This window comes from Scomber scombrus, chromosome 14 (assembly GCF_963691925.1).
Source record: "Scomber scombrus chromosome 14, fScoSco1.1, whole genome shotgun sequence".
NCBI lineage: Eukaryota > Metazoa > Chordata > Actinopteri > Scombriformes > Scombridae > Scomber > Scomber scombrus.
In genome coordinates, this window is record NC_084983.1 from 13,057,119 (window position 1) to 13,075,434 (window position 18,316).

Below are 18,316 nucleotides of genomic sequence, written 5' to 3' on the forward strand. Positions count from 1 at the left end.
TAAACATTCTGAACAGATTTTGATGACAGATAAACTTATCTTGTTTTTTATATTGTACTATAGATTCAAAATAATATGTTATTTCAATTAAAAATGACTTAAATGATGGGGTTGTTTTTGATATTTTGGCTTATTGGATATCTAACAAAATAAAAAGGTTTACAGTGCTACAAATATTGATATTTTTGTACACGAAACAGGAAACAGTCCATTTTTGTAAATAGAGATTTGTTCCATTGATAATATATTAAATGTTCCACATTATTGATTTGTATGGAGAGAAATTATGTGAATACCACAGCTTCCATGCCATACAAATCAATACAAATCCTATGTAAAGTTTTGACATTAAAAAAATTCCAAAAGTACTTTCCAAAATACAACAAAATATGAGCAATTACAAAATAAATAAACAACATTCTCTTTTTATTTTAGAAACGGATGACAAATGCTCCTTTTGCAAAAATAATGATTTTTAACACGTTTGGCAACAGGAGGCGATGATGCAGGACGCGTTGACGTAAGACGCACAGGGCGGAAATGACGAGTTCGACGGAAGTTAACGCGCCAAATTTGTGCCAAATTCTTGCAGTCTCTTCGTCAAATATATGTAGAAGTTTAACTAGTTTTTGCGGGCTTAGGAAGGCAGTTCAGGTAAGATAAATAACTAACTACAATCTGCTTTTCACTGCTTGTTTTTTGTTTTTTTGTTTGTCGTAGCCCGTCATGTAAATAAATGTCGTTTAACAGCGCTGTTGACAGGTAAATAAAGTCGTTCATATGTGATGGACAGACACTGCTCAGAGGTGACAGTAAGTCAAATAAGATGTGTGAATAAATGTTAACCTTGTTTTCCTATGACACTGTTTTTCTGTCTTTAGCATGGCGGTGCCTTTTGTGCAGGACTGGGACCTGGTACAGACTTTGGGAGAAGGAGCTTATGGAGAGTATGAATGCTTCTCCATTATTATCAGTATCACTATTATTAAAACAGCCTTCACTTTGTGGTTTAGATAGCAGTGACTCTCCAGCCACTTTTACACAAACACATCAGAACCAGATATCCTGTGGACAGTGTTTTATGCCACAGGATGCAGAGTTGATATGCCAGAAATGTTCATCTGATGAGCAAATCAAGTCACAAAAGACTAGTGCTGCACATTTCGGCTCCCTGCAGGGTTAAAGTTGGGAGCAAACCTTCAGTTTGAATAAATCATAGACAAAAAAAGCTACTTGCTAATCTGCCAGGTCAGAAAGATAAATATGCGCATTAAAAACAGGAGAAGAAACAGAGGACTTCACTCATTGTCATTTACAGTTTTATAACACAAGAAGAGCTGCAATGATTTGTTCATTAGTCAATCAACTTATATTTAATCAGCAACTATTTTAAAATGGTTTTGGTCACTTCTTTAAGCAAAAATGTAACAAATTGTCTGGTTTCAGCTTCTCAAATCGGGAGATCGGATGTTTTTCTTTGTCATACACGACAACGAACTGAATATTAGGTGTTTTGATCTTTTGGTTGGACAAAACAAGACATTTAAATACGTCACGTTGGACGTGGGAAATTATAACAGGCATTTATACTACTACTAATAATAATAATACTGACATTATATAGACACAATAATGCATAGATTAATCGAAAAATATTCCACCAGTTTATTGTTAATGAAAAAATACTTAGTTGCAGCCCTAAACACAAGCGATTCTATGTATGTATGCACATGTCACGACTAAAACTCTGTGTGTGCACAAATGTAATGAGACATTAAACTATCTCACATTTAATATCTTTAAAAAGCTTCACCGGTCTCATAGCTAGGGCTGCAAAAATTCTTTATTTTCTCAATCAACTGACTATTCATGTAGTTTGTAAAATATCAGATAAATGTAAAAATTGTTCATCTCAAGTTCCCAGAGCCCGTCATTAATCTTCAAATGGTCTTGTTTAGTCCCAAAGCCAAGAATGATCAGTTTATGAAAACCAGAAAATACTGACATTTGGAAAGCTAGAACCAGTGAAATTTCTTTCACAATTGTTGGTCAAAAATAGCTTGAACAGATTATACAATTATTATTATTATTATTATTATTCCTTCATAACAGCTTCTTATAACTTTTCTTCATCTCAGTATTTCTTCTTCTTTGCTCTAATCCATCTGTTCATGTCAGAGTGAGGCTGCTGGTGAACAGACAGACGGAGGAGGCGGTAGCAGTGAAGGTGATCGATACCTCGCAGGCTAAAGAGTGTGCTGAAAATGTCAAGAAGGAGATCTGCATCCATAAGGTTGGTCAGCCACCTTCAGTACAGTTAATAACCTGAAGCTGCCTAGCCATGCTTCATCATCATTTATGGCTTTTTAAATAGCTTTTTAGTGTTTAATTTATACATGTTACATTTACACCAACACATGGCTGAGAACACACTTGTATATTGATGTTTGCACTGTTTGCTTCTTTTTGGTAGATGCTCAATCACCACAACATTGTACGCTTTTTTGGCCATCGGAAAGAAGGACCGACTGTGTACCTCTTCCTGGAGTACTGCACTGGAGGAGAGCTGTTCGACCGAATCGGTGAGATGCTCAACAGCAGGCGGCAAACACAATACTTCTCTCTAACAGGCTGTAACCAGCAATGATTGAAGTTTGACTTAATTTTTTAGGCTTCTCTTTAAATGTTACATTTAAGTGTTCATTATTTGGACTGATATATACATCTTAAACTTCCCCTCCTTTTTAGAGCCTGATGTGGGGATGGCAGAGAAAGATGCTCACATATTTTTCCAGCAGCTAATCGGGGCTGTGGTGAGTGAAGCAACTGTGTTGGGATTTAACTTCTTGCATCTGCTTCTGCTCTTATTAATTTCTCGGTTTCACCTCTTGCAGGAGTACCTCCACAACTCTGGCATCACCCACAGAGACATAAAGCCAGAGAACATTTTGTTGGATGACACAGGTGACGAAATACCATGTTGGGATATTAAGGTGTTGGAGGAATAACGTTGGATTGAATTTATTATAACCATTTTTGGCATGTTTTCTTTTACCTTTTTAGATAACCTGAAGCTGACGGATTTTGGCCTGGCGACTATGTTTCGGTTCAAAGGGCGGGAGCGTCTTCTGAATCGACTCTGTGGGACTCTTCCCTACGTGGCCCCGGAGCTTCTCAGCCAAACAGAGTACAAAGCTCAGCCTGCAGACATCTGGGCTTGTGGGATCGTCCTCACTGCCATGTTGGCTGGAGGTAAGATTTCAAAACCTGTTCACAGGGTGTGAACACAATACAATATAATATCCTTGGTACTGTGATGGTTAATATGCTCAATTTTTGCTGAGATTGTCAGACAGATTCCATAAACTTTTGAGGGATTTCTTTGTGAGTGTGTTGTGAAATATATACTGCTTATTTTACTGTACCGCGGACTATAAACATTTAAGATCTTGTTCACCACTTATTTCAGACTGCTGTCTTTTCAAGGAGGTAGCTTAGACCTACCTTTTTACTGATATGTGAAGAAATAACCCTGAATACAGTACATTTTGGTAGTTTTTAGAACTAGATTAGATATAGTACAAAGGGGAAGCATTATTGTAAAAATAACCTGTTGTATTATTATTAGGATGCTAGTTGATTGTTTGTTGCTGTTTCTTCTTTTTGTGCCGTCACGTATTTCAGCAGCGTTTTCATGTGTCAGACACTTCTTCTGTCTATTTCAGAGTTGCCTTGGGACCAGCCCTCTGAGAGCTGTCAGGAGTATTCAGATTGGCTCCAGAAGAAAACGTACCTACCTCCTTGGAAGAAAATACAGCCGATGCCTCTTAGTAGGTCCCAAAGGTTGATTACTGCATTTTCCGCCCCTGTCGTAAAGCTTTAATAAAAATCTCTCACAACTTCTCCTTCCAGGTTTGTTGTCTAAATTACTACTGGCCAGTCCAGACGCACGCATCGACATTGCAGCAATTCAGAAAGACCGCTGGTTCACTCAAGGCAAGTCACAAAATCAGTTATCGGAATTCAACATTAAGTTGAGTGTTCACTGGACTGATATGTATGTGTGTGTGTGTGTGTGTTCCTGCAGGCGTAAAGCAACCTCCAAGCTCTCTGAGCTCTGCAGGGAACAAACAGCTCAAGTCTGATGTAGGACTCAGAACCCGAGCCAACAGGTGACAGCTTTGTGTCCGTTTTAAACTCACTGGTGTTTTTGTGCCTGTGTAACACACCTTCCTCTCTGTGTAGTGATGACAGGATGCAGTTCTCCAGCTCCCAGCCTGATCTTGCAGCAGGCGGCTGGGAGGCCATGTTGTTAATAGGTCAAACTGACGGTCAAGTCAGCTTCTCCCAGCCGACCAAGCCTGAGCACATGTTGCTGGGTAGTCAGCTACTGGCAACACCGGGAGCCAGTCAGGTAATTCACATCTTCACATACCTGCTTATATTTTGTGTTAATAATAAATCTAGCAATATGTGTTCATTTTCTGCAATGCTTTCTCAGTTTTACAAAAGAGCAGCCATGATGAATATATTTTCTTTTTGTCCTCATATCAATTGTTTTGTTTTTTTTAATAGTTATTTCAAAATGTCTTTTATTCCAAACTTCTTTTTCTTCCAAAATTGACACTTAATTGCTACACCAGTGCAAGTAATGCCTTATTTTTTTCACACCGTAACCCCTTTGTGTAGACACCATGGCAGAGATTAGTGCGGAGAATGACTCGTTTCTTCACCACTGTAAATGCTGATTCCTCCCTCACTGCCCTGAAAGATGTCTGCGATGGCCTGGCACTTGGCTTCAAACTCAGCTGCACCAAACAGGTACGTCTGTACTCAGGTATACAAGATTATTCTTTCAAATATTTGGGGACTCGCATGAAGAACAATTTTTGAATTATTAGCCTTTAAAATGGTTAAAAGTGGTCTTAAAGTTTGTAATTTCTAGTGATGCTGAACGAGTGTGTGTTTGCAGTTAAGTTCATCCCAAATATAAATTACAAGTAGGGAATTTCATGCAAGTTATTTAATTTAATTAATTTTACCCTTGACGATGACAGGTGACGGTGAGCACACTCGACAAACGCAACAACAAACTCATCTTCAAAGTCCATTTGCTAGAGATGAATCAGAGAGTGCTGCTGGACTTCAGACTGTCTAAGGTGGGTTTTAGCACCTGAATATTGTATATGTTGTGTTTTTGCATGAATAAACCATCCGCACTAACAACTAATACAATCGGTACAATGATTGGCACATCCTGTGCATCTGTGAAGTGCTCTACAGCACAGACAGAGATTGATTTGAAAAGCACATAAAGCTGATGTTAAACTGTGAATCATCCCTTTGCTGAACACCTGATGATTAGAGCACATTTAGCTCATTATGTGAGAAGATGTTGTATTGATGGAGATGCTGACTGGTATCTGTGCGTTTTTTAGGGTGACGGTCTGGAGTTTAAACGTCTCTTCGTGAGGATAAAGCAGAAGCTCGGTGACATCATCAGCACCCAGAAGATTTTACTCCCCGTCACATGAGCTGCCACATCTTCTCAGCCTCTGGTGTCTACGACGGTCATGAGCTGATCTGGAGACTGGAGGGGGGAAAAACTGTATATATTTAGCTGTTGTTATTTTTAAAAGTGTTCTCCTTTCCTTGTGAGAACCAGTTAAGTGTTAGATGTCACAAGGGCTGACTTTTTTTTAAAAGATGGTGCTCATTTCATGTCTCTTTCATATAATTATGTTTAATTTTTTTATTGAGTATGTCAACATGGTCTGTCAGTGTGTGTCCATGTTCTACTTTTTTAAGGAAACTGATTTGTTCTGATTATGCTCAACAGGATACAGTCCAAAGTCATGAATAAATTATTAAAAGATGTCTTATGTGAAAAATCCAGTTATGTACATAATGGAGACCTCAACGCTAATTTTAGGGTTATGTATGAGGTGAGATGAACTTTTGCAAGTGTCTATTCCTGTTTAAATTCACCTCAACAACAACAACAAAAATAAGGAAATACTAGAAGCCGTTCAAGCTAACAAAAAGATTTTCTATTAAAATTTTAAAAAGCTCATGTTGGCTGGACAGTAAACATTTAATGTAGAAATCAATGAATCCCTTTAATTATGTAGGTAAAGATCTGTGAAGTGGAGCTTTGAACTGTTACTGTAGTTACATAAAGATCCAAGTTAAAGGCTGTACTTGATGACACAAACTTTGAAACCATTTATAAAAACATTTAGCTGAATAAAGGAGTCCATGATATATGCAACTAGGAGCCTGTGGCTTTAACAGTGATGGTGACGCTGACAGGCTCGTTATCATCTCCAGGGGGAGGGGCTTGGCCGATGGTAGGAGGGGCACTCGGGGTTGAGGTGGTTAGGGGTGAAGATGCCCGGGGTAAAGCAAGAGTTGGACCTGGAAGGACAAGCATTAATGTTCAGAATCAGATTTAAAAAAAAAAAGGTGATATGATTTCTAGATGAGCAACTTTAAACTTGTCAAATTGGCAGTTTTTCTTTTAAATCAAAAGATGTGGAAAGCCACCATCTCTATTAAAAGCCCTCCACGACAAAGGTACACTTTCACTAGTGGTGCTTATTTTGCCTGATTAGCCCTACAAATGGCTTGATTGACACCTTTTTTATTTACACAGCTGTCATCCCAATTGGTATGCTGCCATACCTCTGCCCAACTGCTACCTGTGTAGAGGTCTAATCAACCAGCTAGAAACACCTGCATTGGTATCCTTTCATCATGAACGCAGACATACTCAGTATATTTGTTATAATCAAAACCACAGGGCTTCACCCAACAGTCAAAACTCCAAAAAGGTCTGCTGTATAAAACTTTTCAGCTTCCATCAGTTTTACAAAATAGACCACATTTAAACACACTGAAATGTCCTAAATATTAATGTTAAAATGCCCATGTCCATCTTAAGGTTTGCATGAAAGTGTGTGTGAATGTGGGTTCATCTTGCCTGGACTAGACAATCCACCAATCTCCTCTATTCCTCCCTCAGACCCGCCAACTACCTCATCCTCTGGGAAGTTAATGTTTTCCCTGGACTGGCTGTGCTGCCTGGGTGCACCAAGAGAAGAAACATTTTAGTGGCATATCTATTCACATAATAAGCTCTAATTTAACATTATTACAATCTGCTTAGTTTTTCTTTGTTGGTTCTATACACAGATATACTCACGAGCCAAACAGCATGTCATGCAGCCCTGTGGGAAACAACAGAGAACATTAATGCCACGTAATGTGACAGCGGTTCAGTTGTACAAGTCAACAGGATGTTGGTGCTTGTGTGCAGGACTCACGAGGGTTGTTGTTGCGGTTGCGGATTATGTACATGAGCAACAGCCCTGTGACGATGGCCGCAAAGAGCATCCCCCCTATAGCTGCTCCGATCACAGCGGGGTAGGCATTGAAGCGTGGTTCGGCTGCAACACATCACAGTTACACATTGCAAAATAGTACACCTCTAACAAAACAACTGTTACACTTAGTGTCTCGCAGTGGTTCTCAACCCAATACATTCTTCCTCCAAACAAAAAGTTGAATACATAAGCATTAAAATGGTCAATTCAATACGGTCAGTGGTTTTACTGCTTCAGCCTTTCTTGGTCTGGTATGGTTAAATCCTTTTAACATGAGCTTCTGTGCACTACTTTGACAGTACACAGGTTGAGAAGCACTGGTCTGACCCTTATCCTATCCTGACCCTTGACCTACAAGCCTTTCTGTACCTTGAACAATCACTTGGCTTTAGAGCAGTCAAATCCTACTACACAAAGTACAGCTGACACAATAATTTACAAGAAGAAGCACAGAGGGCAAGTTAGAGAAAGATAAGGCACAGGGAAGAAGGTAAAGAGGAAATGAGCGGAAAGTGTGAAGCGGTGAGGTGTGTGTGTATGTTTGTATGCTTTTTTGTGTGTGTGTGTGTGTGTGTGTGTGTGTGTGTGTGTGTGTGTGTGTGTGTGTGTGTGTGTGTGTGTGTGTGTGTGTGTGACTCTTTCACCTAAGTGGATAACAAAAAAAACAAATATGTTAGACTGTCACCAGAGTAACAATGATTGTATCAGCAATCACAGCAAAGCACTGGCATCAGCAATGTTTGAATAATCACCTGACTCACCTGCTGCCCTTTGACATTTTACAGTATTGTTTCTCCTGCGTTTTGTAATCTTTTATCAATCTGTTTGATTAGACATCCCTCACTTAAGCCCCTCTCTTTCAACAGCTGAATAATCTACCCACATGTTGCTCATTCCGTTCACTTACTGTACCTGGAGACTTTGCTGCTGAAGGGTGTCCGACAGTGCGATGGTTGAGAGATGTGACCCGGACCTGGTAGGTAACGGTGGGTGTCAGGCTCCCTATTGTATGACTTCTGACTTCTGGGTCCTGGATGATGTTTTGGTACCAGATTGGGGGGCCGATCCTTCCCTCCGCTTCCTCCTTCGAAACGTTGCTGCTGCCTCTCCTTCCTGGCCGCTCTGACACCCATATGTGCTCCAGGATGAAACCTGTCCAGCCGCCTTCTTTCTCTACTTCACTGTCTATCTGCCACTCGAGCTCCACCTCGTTACGCTTTCGGCTGTTGTATGTCACTCTGACCAGGCTAGCGTTGGGTGGCATGGGGTGCCCTGAGGAAGAGAAGGCCAAACGGAAAGATGTGCTTGTGCATTATCCAAACAATCCTGGTCAGAACACAATAGATATGAAGGTGGAAAATAAATCAGTTTCTTACTCTTGACTGCTAATGTGACATTGATTTCAGTTCCACCCACTGCGTTGGAAGTGGAGCACCTATACTCGCCGCTGTCTCGAGTCTCCTCTGTGTCTCGCACAGTCAGATTGGCCCAGGCAGGTGTTCGCAGCAACGTGTACTTGGATGCATCCTCCACGCCTGTGCCATGATTGTTGAACCAGGTTATTTCACTGACAGGAAGATAGTTCGCTCGCAGGTTGCAGGTCAGCTGGACATCACTGCCCTCATATACAGACACAACTCTGCGCTGTGTGAGCAACACAGGGGCCTCTGCAGGTGACAAGTGAAAGGTTAAATGAGCAAATCATATCTGCTACTTCTTGTTAAGTTTGTTTGTTCGATGTGCACTGACCCAGTGAGAGTTTGCAGGTCTTGGTTTGGACCAGAAGTGGATGTTTAGCATGGCAGGTGTATGGTTTCTCACTGCGGGCGGTGCCATAGTGAAGGACCAGGATGTTGGAGTTCTCTTCACCACCTTTGCCCTGGCCACCCGGACCCTCCCACCACACCAAGGCCTTCGGTTCCCCTCCATCCCAGGAGCAGGACAGCATCAGGTACTGCTTGTTATTAGTCACATAGGCAAAACACACTGGCTCTGCAGGGGGAACATCTGGAGGAGGAGATGAGATCGAATTGAATATGAGAGCTTTGGATAGCAGCATATGAAACCTTCTGTTTTTATTCAGTGTGTTTTGCTTTAATTTCCACCCTCACATGTGCGTGTGCTGCACTCTGTCGGCCGTTTGAGTGCAGGATGGGAGCCCATGCATGTAAACAGGCTGTTGCTAGAAGTCAAGCCTTCAGACGGCAGCAAGATGGCAGTGTTGGTCAGTGGATTTGCTTGCTGCCCCATGTCGGCCTCATTTTGTCCCATATGTTTCAGGTCTCCAGTCCAGTGGAGGGAGGCGGAGGGGAATCCACCAGACCAGGAGCAGAGCAGTCTCAGAGAGGTGTGATTCAAAGCCGGTTCCACAGAGCAGGAAGGAGAGGCATCAGGTGGATCTGTGGGGATAAAATACAGCGTAACGAGGCAAAGTAGGGTTACAGGTCATCAGGACCAGAGAAAGTGTCTGTGTGGCTCAAACTCAGCAAAACCAAACAGGAAATCAGAATGACAAGCACTGGACTTCTTGCCAACCAACGCTTGCCATGGCTGTGATGTCACAGCGGGGTACCTGCCAAAGAGTCCCATCAACTTCTCCAACGATCCAAACAGGAGAATTGGTTTGGAGCACTTCCACAGTCTGCTGTGTATATATGTGTGTGTGTGTGTGTGTGTGTGTGTGTGTGTGTGTGTGTGTGTGTGTGTGTGTGTGTGTGTGTGTGTGTGTGTGTGTGTGTGTGTGTGTGTGTGTGTGTGTGTGTAAGCCTATGTGTGCATTGGTTTGTTTTGGAAGTCTTAGTGAGTATAAAGTGCTGGAAATTTAAGAGATGATGTAATGAATGAAGCGAGAACATTTAACACAGGAAAACAGATGAAATGAAGGAGCTTTCTGCTGAAAACAGAAGAAGTACAACTGAAATTGAAATGGCCGGGAAGTTGTTTTTAAGAGATTTGGTGTTAATAAAGATGGAATCAAAGGTGATTAAGATCCTGTATTTGTCTTGTACTGTAAACGTCAAAGCTAAATGATCTAACCACATTCCTGTTTTTTACATCTCCTTGCCATTTGTAGTATCAAGACAGAGGACCACAGGTGAGGAGTGTTTAGGTTCAACAAAAGAGGGCTGATGGCATCATCCAAGGTGAAAGGTCAGAGATCACACTCACAGTAAACAGTCAGGCTGATGGTTTTTTTGGAGCGCGTATTGAGGTAGGTGTTCTGTGCCAAGCAGGCGTAATCGCCGGTGTGCATGCGGAGGATCTTGGTAATGGTGAGCTGTGGCCCGGTGTAGACCTGCGAGTTGTTGTAGAACCAGACGTACTGACTAGGCGGGTTGGACTGGGCTTGACACAGTAAAGAAACAGTCTCTCTCTCCAGGGCTGAGTAGCCCCGCTCGGTCAGAGTGTATGGAGTCACATCTATCTGAGGAATGTCCGGACCAACTGGAGAGAAAGGACATGGACACTCAACAAGTTATGATGGACCGGTTATTTATAAGCCAAAGCAGAAACAATACGTTTTTCAAATGCCAAGAGAAAAGAAGGTCCACAAAAGTGGACCTATGACTAAAACATGAAACAGTAATGATTTGACAAAGCTGTCATTCAAAGCAAGATTACATTGTGACATTTTCTCTGAAGATGACAAATGCTGAAGATGCTTTGCTCACAAATTATTGATTACTCATACATCAAATGCCAAACAATAGAAAAAATTCACTGCAGACGGAAAGGACAAAACATGAAAAGTCCATTGCTCATCCCCAAAAACTGCTTTTAGAGGACTGTAGCCTTAAACTATTGCCATGTTTTAGGTATATCAGGGTTTTTAAAAAGAAATTTGGCTAAATGTTTCCATGAATTTGAAACATCAGAAACTCTTATTATTATTTCAGTCTGTAATGATAAAAAGTTTCACCTCTTATCTTTTTTATATTCATTTGATTCATTTAACTAACTTGATGCACCAGATTGGTTGTTACACAGAACCACCTGACAAATCATCCTTGGAAACTGTTTGGAAAAGATCCAGAATGTCCAAAAAATTCTTGGCAGGTGATTGGATGAACCATCTGTCTATCACTGTCTTACCTTGCGAGGCAGGTGTATTTGTGAGATCATGTGCGGATCTGCAAGGAAGCAGATTGGTCCAAACTATCTGTGGTTTGAACGCAAGCGCATAAATTGAACTGACAAGATGGCTTCTCGTGTGATCTAATGAATCCAGCTGCCTCACAAGTGTTTACCTAACTTGTAAATACTTATTAGTCCCATTAAAAAATCATTTCATTGCATTAACCCAAATAACTCCCTAAATCCCCTCTACTCACAGATGATGTCCATCCATATGCGGTCAGAACGCTCACTGTTGACTGCGTTACTGACCACGCAGCGGTACCAGCCGGTGTGGTTGCGGTTGACATCAGTCACGTTGACCACGCTGGTGTTGCTCTGTGCAAAGGTTGAGATGTTTCCACTGCGGGTTTCATGTTGCCACACATACTGGATCGGTCCAGTCCCATTTTCAAGATTGCAACGCATCCACATGGTCGATCCTTCCACTGGAGATACATCACTCACCAGGAGGTAAGGCTTAGTGACCGGGACTATTGAAGACAAAGTCACACAACATGTATGTTTACTGTTTTTTAATGCAGATCTGGTGTTTGGAATGACAGATACATTATGTAGCATAGGTCAAATCAAAACCTTTAATTCAGTCACATGTTTCATGCTCATAAAGGTTGTGCTGTATATTGGTAGCTGATATTATTCAAATGGATTTTATCACAGACATTGAAAAACAAATTTAAAGGACTCTTATCAAAAAATTACCCCTATGGAGGAGGTCTTACCTCGGACAGTGAGGTGCACATAGTAATAGCAGACTTTGGGCTCCTTGTCTATGTCATAAAAGGCCTGGCAGGTGTATAGGCCCTGTGCAGCCAGAGGCAGTTTCTCGATGCTCACGGCAGCACTGTTTGAGATGACTGTCAGCTTTCCAAGCTTCTGGGCGAGCTGCTGTATCCTTGGTCCTCGCCCCAAATCATACACCACTGCTTTTATAGCTTCAGTACCGGGCTTGGTGAAGCTCCATATGTACATGTCAGGTGAGGTGGAACCGCACTCTAGGATCACAGCTTTGTTCACCACACCGTAAACACTGGTGTCCTGGTACACTACCTCCCAACTGGGATTGACCTCTACCGCTGGAGGAGGGAGAGGTTACACAAACATGCACATAAGCATGTGTGTGTGTGTGTGTGTGTGTGTGTGTGTGTGTGTGTGTGTGTGTGTGTGTGTGTGTGTGTGTGTGTGTGTGTGAGAGAGAGAGAGAGAGAGAGAGAGAGAGAGAGAGAGAGAGAGAGAGAGAGAGAGAGAGAGAGAGAGAGAGAGAAGATAAGGTGATGGTGGTGTCGTTTACCCTGCCAGTGTTCAGTTACAGGATTGATTACACTGTAAGTTTCAGGCACACACTAATAGTTTAATAGTTTAATGGGGGCATTTCAAAAGAGTTAACCGGATTACTCAAATTATTTTTCCATCCACAGCAAAACTATCTATCATCTTTGCTTCATTGCATTCTCTCTCTCTCTCCATTCCCTTCTTACTCACCATGCAAAATTAGCAGTTAGAAAAAATAGATATAGTTAAAATAAATGTATCACAACATGAATCAAATAATAAAACAAAGTATTTTTTCACCTTACATAAAATATTCAAATTGACATCAAGTGTAATGAACAGTTACATCAGACAAAAGATGAAAGAACATTAACTAAGATATTGTATTTATGTACAATTTTGATCTAATTATTGAGTTATTTGTTTTTGATTTTACTTGAGTATTTCAATTATATGCTACTTTAAACTTTTACTTTATTACATTGCAGAGGGGAGTATGGTACTTTTTACTCCGTTGCTTTTATCTCACAGCTAGTTACAAGTTATTGTTTGTTACAGTTAGTTATTAGTGTATGGTAGTGTACTAGTTTACTGTGTTATTGCTACTTTTACTGCCATTTTGTTGCACTTCATCATTCACATATACAGATACTGAACAATTCAACATGTAGGCACCAATTCAGAGGTCTGTTGCTACATTTACTTAAAAAGTTCTTATAATTAAAGCCCAACCATGCCAATAGCTCATCACATATAATTGGTATGTATGTTGACCAATAAGTAATGAGACATTTTAGCAAGAAAATGTAACAGATATTTATATTTATCCATCAACTACTACCTGCTTTGTTGGTTTTTTTCAAATGACCTTTAGGGTGGCTGAGGCAGCGCTCTGCTGAAGATATGGTAATTTAGAATTTGTGTCTCCTTTACGCAACAGAGTTTAGTAAAAAAAAGAAATAAAAAAAAAAATATGACCATAAAATGATGACACAGTTCTACTTCAAGTCCATAAAAGGTAATATTGTTTTTTTGGTTCAGCTATGCAGCCATAGCAGTAATATTAATTTGTCATGAAGTCTTCAGCAACCATTCAAAGCACGTTCTATAGACAATTCATTCACACTGGAAAAGCCTTACCATAAGTTAGGTCAAACAGGATGGTAAGCAGAAATGGAAAGGCCAACCCTAGCAGTTGGGCCACCATGGTATCATGATGATCCTGAGTCCAACAATCTCTTTACCCTGAAAAATGTGGTTGAGATGATCGAAAAGTAAACATTTTACACCACAAAAACTGACTCTGAAAGACTTGAGGTCTCGTCTTTTCCTCTCTCCCATCCAGTAGTTTCTTGAAGAATCCAGTTGCAGGCACTGACTTCATTAGACTGAGAGTAGGAAGGAGACGGAGGGTCACTAAACTGATTTGGGGTTCAATTATTCATTTGTTTTTCCTTTCTCTCCATCCCTCTATCCCTCTTTCTTTCTCCAGCGGGGTTAGAATAACATGGTGATACTGAGCTCATCTATTATACACGACAGGCTCAGAGATGGACAGGTTAGCCTTCCACACACAAACACACACAAGCACTTATGCACACACCTGCACATGAACTTATAGCTGACACACAGGGTCTCAACATGGACATTCCTCCACACAGGCCTTTCATGTTAATCTGCACTTAAATCCTCTGATTCAGCAGGGAAACACTGAAAATAACTAACACTGATCTCACAAACATTTTCAGATTTGCAGTGTACAAAATTCTACTTTTCTACTTTTCCTGTGGTATTTTGGGACAAAATGAGTGTGTTATGCAGCCAGCCAACTCTACAGTGGATGCACACATGATCTAAAAAGAAGGATTAAAAGGGGATTTATATCTTAGATTTTCTTTGCCCTTTGTCTGTTTCAGTGTAAGCTTAAAGACAAAAAGATTTTATACGCTACACAAACAGCCAAATTCAAAATTGATTTGGGGACTCAGTAAAAACAATCATCTATTATGCATCAGGTCACTTTCCCATGTTTCCCCAGACACATTGGGAGAACTGTAAAAGTAAGTTGTTGTTTTTTTATTTCAGAGGTCATGTGTAGTTCATAGGGCACTGATGACATAAGGATCAAAATAGATTAAGAAATCTGGCATTTTGCAGCGATGCTCTGTGTTTCCTCACAACAATGCTGTGACCTCGACATGCTGCAGGTCACCGTTCAAAGATGTAAAGCTGCTGTATGCACTTAATGAGGTGCAAATCCTACACATACACATCTTTTATCTCTGTGAGATTTGTTCTTATTTTGTGCTTTTAAAGACTGTCAGTGTGAGTTTAAGAGTTTATAAAAGAGGGCAGAGTGGGGGATTGTTAGGTGGAACCGCGAGTATGTAATGGGAGATGTGCATCATGAAAGAATGTAGTACAGTGATCAGTTTTCCTCACTTGGCAGAGATGAACACTGAATTGCAGCAGAACCTGAAGAGACATTTAGAAAGTTGTGACATAGCGATCAAGTGAAATAAAAAGAACGCTATAATAAGAGCTGGAAATAGGAAGATATGCTGTGTGTTGAGCCAATATTTTAACATAGACATGAATAAACTATGTTATAAGAATAACGTGTGTTCAAAGTGAAACAATACATAAAATACAACATGAAAAAATATATAAAATTCATTTGACATTTAACTATTTAATGTGCGACCTACATAACAGAAGATTCCTTCCTGGAGAGCAGGACTGTGAGAGACAGACACTGTGTTTCAGTCTCTCACCATCAGGTGGTGATACATCTCAGCATCAAGTAAAATGACCCCAGCTAACAAGTTTGTTGGCCTCAGACATGTTTATCTGTTTCATGGAGTGGAAGTAAGTAAGTAAGTAAAACTCATGCAATAAAGAGCAGGAAGTTAGTTAGCAAAGCATGAGAGGAAAAGACCAGAAGACAATAAACTGCAACTTTCTCTCTCTCTCTCTCTCTCTCTCTCTCTCTCTCTCTCTCTCTCTCTCTATCTATCTCTCTCTCTCTCTCTCTCTCTCTCTCTCTGTCTCTCTCTCTCTCTCTCTCTCAACACAGCTGAAGAAAAGAGGATATGAGCTGAGAGCTAAACTAAAAGCTGAATATAAAAGCTGTAAAGTCAATGAACACCCCATGAGAGTTGGACACAGTGGATTTATGGCTAGTAGTTTACTTGGAGAGTTAGGGATTCATTGTCAGGGATTTCAGCGACATACAAAGGCAGCTTTAAAGGGCAACCTGGTGGACTGACTGAAACTATAATACCAGAATCACAGTCACATGTTGTATCAGACCTGCCAACTGTCACACATTGACCGTGACACTCACACAATTGATACTTTTCACACACACTCATGCCACACGTCCATTTTCTCAGTTGTTGCAGCATGAAAAGAGGACCCTGACAGCACACAGACAGACAAGACGGAGCAGCACAGCACGACAGCAGTGGGGCAAAGCCAGAAATACATACACATTTGTCATATTGTATTTTATTCCCATGCATGCTGCTTAGAGTAATCTCAGACAGCAGCTCTTTGGTAAACTGCATTGTCTCTTCGATGTAATGTTTACCATGCTCATAATCTTAGTTTAGCATGTTAGCATGCTAACATTTGCAAATGAGTACTAAACACACAGTACAGTTGACACTGATGAGAGTGTTGTCAGGTTTTTAAAGGTGTTCAGTGACAAAGTTTTGGACACATTCAAAATCTGAACTGATGATGGAGCTCATGATCATTAGCTCCCAAGTCTCATGCTTTGTCACACAACTGACATAGATCTCACAACCTCATGCCTTTTCTTAAGCTTAATTTTCATCTTTGCTTCTTTTGATGGAACAACAGGATTTTTTTTCACTGGCTGATGTGCAGAGCATAACAAGGTTAAGGCAGCATCTTTCATGGATTGTCAGTGTCATCTGTTTGGACCGAAAGCGTATAACTACAAATCATTGCGATGTGCATAACAGTGGAGCTGACATTTATTTAGATATTACTTCTAATTTGACAGACCTGAGAGATTAAAGCGGAGGGCTTCGGATGATAGGAGTAACTTACTGAGATGCATAGATCTAACTTATGTTTTGAAGAAAAATATGTGTAATATCTGGAGTGTAATGGGTCAATTCACCACAAATAATTCTCATTTTATTATGAACAAAAATAAATACTACTAAATTACCCTACTTCGTCCCATCAGGAACAAATCTGTCTCCAAGAGCTGAAGTCAAAACTTGGCAACCTGGTTATTACAGTTCATCCTGAGGGAGACATGAATATCTATACCAAAGTTTATGGCAATCTGTGAGCCATTTTTTACTAAAAAGCCCAAATCTAAATCTTATGTTGGTGCAGGACTGCAACTAATGATTATTTTTATTATTGATTTATCAATTGGTATATTGGTCATTAGGATTCATGCCCTGGGGACCATGAATGTCTGTACAAAATTTCAAGACAATCCAGTCAATAGTTGTTGAGATATTTCAGTTTAGTCCAAAGAGGCTGACAAACCAACATTGCTTAATTAATTCAAGTGTTTTATCTATGTAACTTTATATACTCTTTAGCAAAAAACTGGCTTATATGAAGTAGTTTGTCAACTGTGAGCAATCAGGAGCTTCAAATGGTAAAGTTTCTGATTCTCTATTATTATTAACTTGTTGGCTCTTCATCATGTGCTGTAACCAATAATAGCAGCAGACAGATAATCAATAATTCAACACTATGTAATTCTGTGCATAAGTGTAAGCGTAAAATCTTTGGTTCAAAGCTGCTGTTCCTTTGTGTTGTCAAGGATCAGCCGTCCTGTCTTCTCTAAGGGTCAGCTGTCTTATGTTCTTGTTGTTGTTGAGACCAACACTGAACTGAAATAATTGGCTAAAGCTGTAAGAGTTTAAGCCTAAGTGGACGTCTTTGTGTGGGGCAGGGGAGGGGATTAATTCAATAAAACAGGTGTGACTGAAAGTGCCCACTTACCTCTTACTTTAACTTCCGAGCTAAGGTTTCTATATACAGTAAGTGCTCTGCTCTCCTGAGATAGTGGAAAGGATTGTAACGTCTTATCCTTCTGTTTTCATGAATTTCATGATGTGACCTGAGGTTTGAGTTTCTCCTGTGATTCAGGCTGCATTGCACTGATAATAAAAAAAATATACATATAATCCTGAATAATTATTGCAAAAATACACCTATCAGATAAGAAGTGTATTTGATTGATTGATTGTTTAGAATAAGAGAGAAAGAGAAGATGATTTTGTGGTTTTCTTGTAGTGGTTTGGCAGTCCACCGCTGATACAAGTTTACATGATCATTTTTATTTAAATGCTAAAAATGTAAAGTTCATCAGACAGCCAGTGTCAATGAGTACTAAAACTGACAGATACCACGAATAAAAACATCAAGTTCATAAAGTCATTGTCTTCAGTAAATAAAAATGTAAATAATACAAAATACAAGCACAGTGAAAGTATTACATCGGAACAAAGTAGAAGAAGAAGGAA

The 18,316-nt window shown here is 40.2% G+C and overlaps 2 protein-coding genes across 2 annotated transcripts; one reads left to right on the forward strand and one right to left on the reverse strand.

The window, feature by feature from the left end:
• The first annotated feature begins 581 nt into the window (after positions 1-581).
• chek1 (checkpoint kinase 1) lies at positions 582-5,888 on the forward strand. Its single transcript, XM_062433692.1, has 14 exons — positions 582-654; positions 882-947; positions 2,179-2,293; positions 2,474-2,582; positions 2,749-2,813; positions 2,895-2,964; positions 3,064-3,252; positions 3,726-3,830; positions 3,913-3,996; positions 4,088-4,172; positions 4,246-4,414; positions 4,690-4,821; positions 5,058-5,159; positions 5,439-5,888. Exons 2-14 carry the CDS (start codon positions 883-885, stop codon positions 5,532-5,534), a joined length of 1,386 nt encoding a protein of 461 aa, XP_062289676.1. The 5' UTR covers positions 582-654; position 882; the 3' UTR covers positions 5,535-5,888.
• A 266-nt stretch (positions 5,889-6,154) lies between these two features.
• LOC133994421 (V-set and immunoglobulin domain-containing protein 10-like 2) lies at positions 6,155-13,998 on the reverse strand. Its single transcript, XM_062433672.1, has 12 exons — positions 13,932-13,998; positions 12,242-12,595; positions 11,717-11,992; positions 10,554-10,829; positions 9,497-9,784; positions 9,135-9,392; positions 8,762-9,052; positions 8,298-8,657; positions 7,326-7,448; positions 7,205-7,229; positions 6,983-7,083; positions 6,155-6,417 (listed from the first exon to the last, which is right to left on the reverse strand). Exons 1-12 carry the CDS (start codon positions 13,996-13,998, stop codon positions 6,272-6,274), a joined length of 2,565 nt encoding a protein of 854 aa, XP_062289656.1. The 3' UTR covers positions 6,155-6,271.
• Between the last annotated feature and the right edge of the window lie 4,318 nt (positions 13,999-18,316).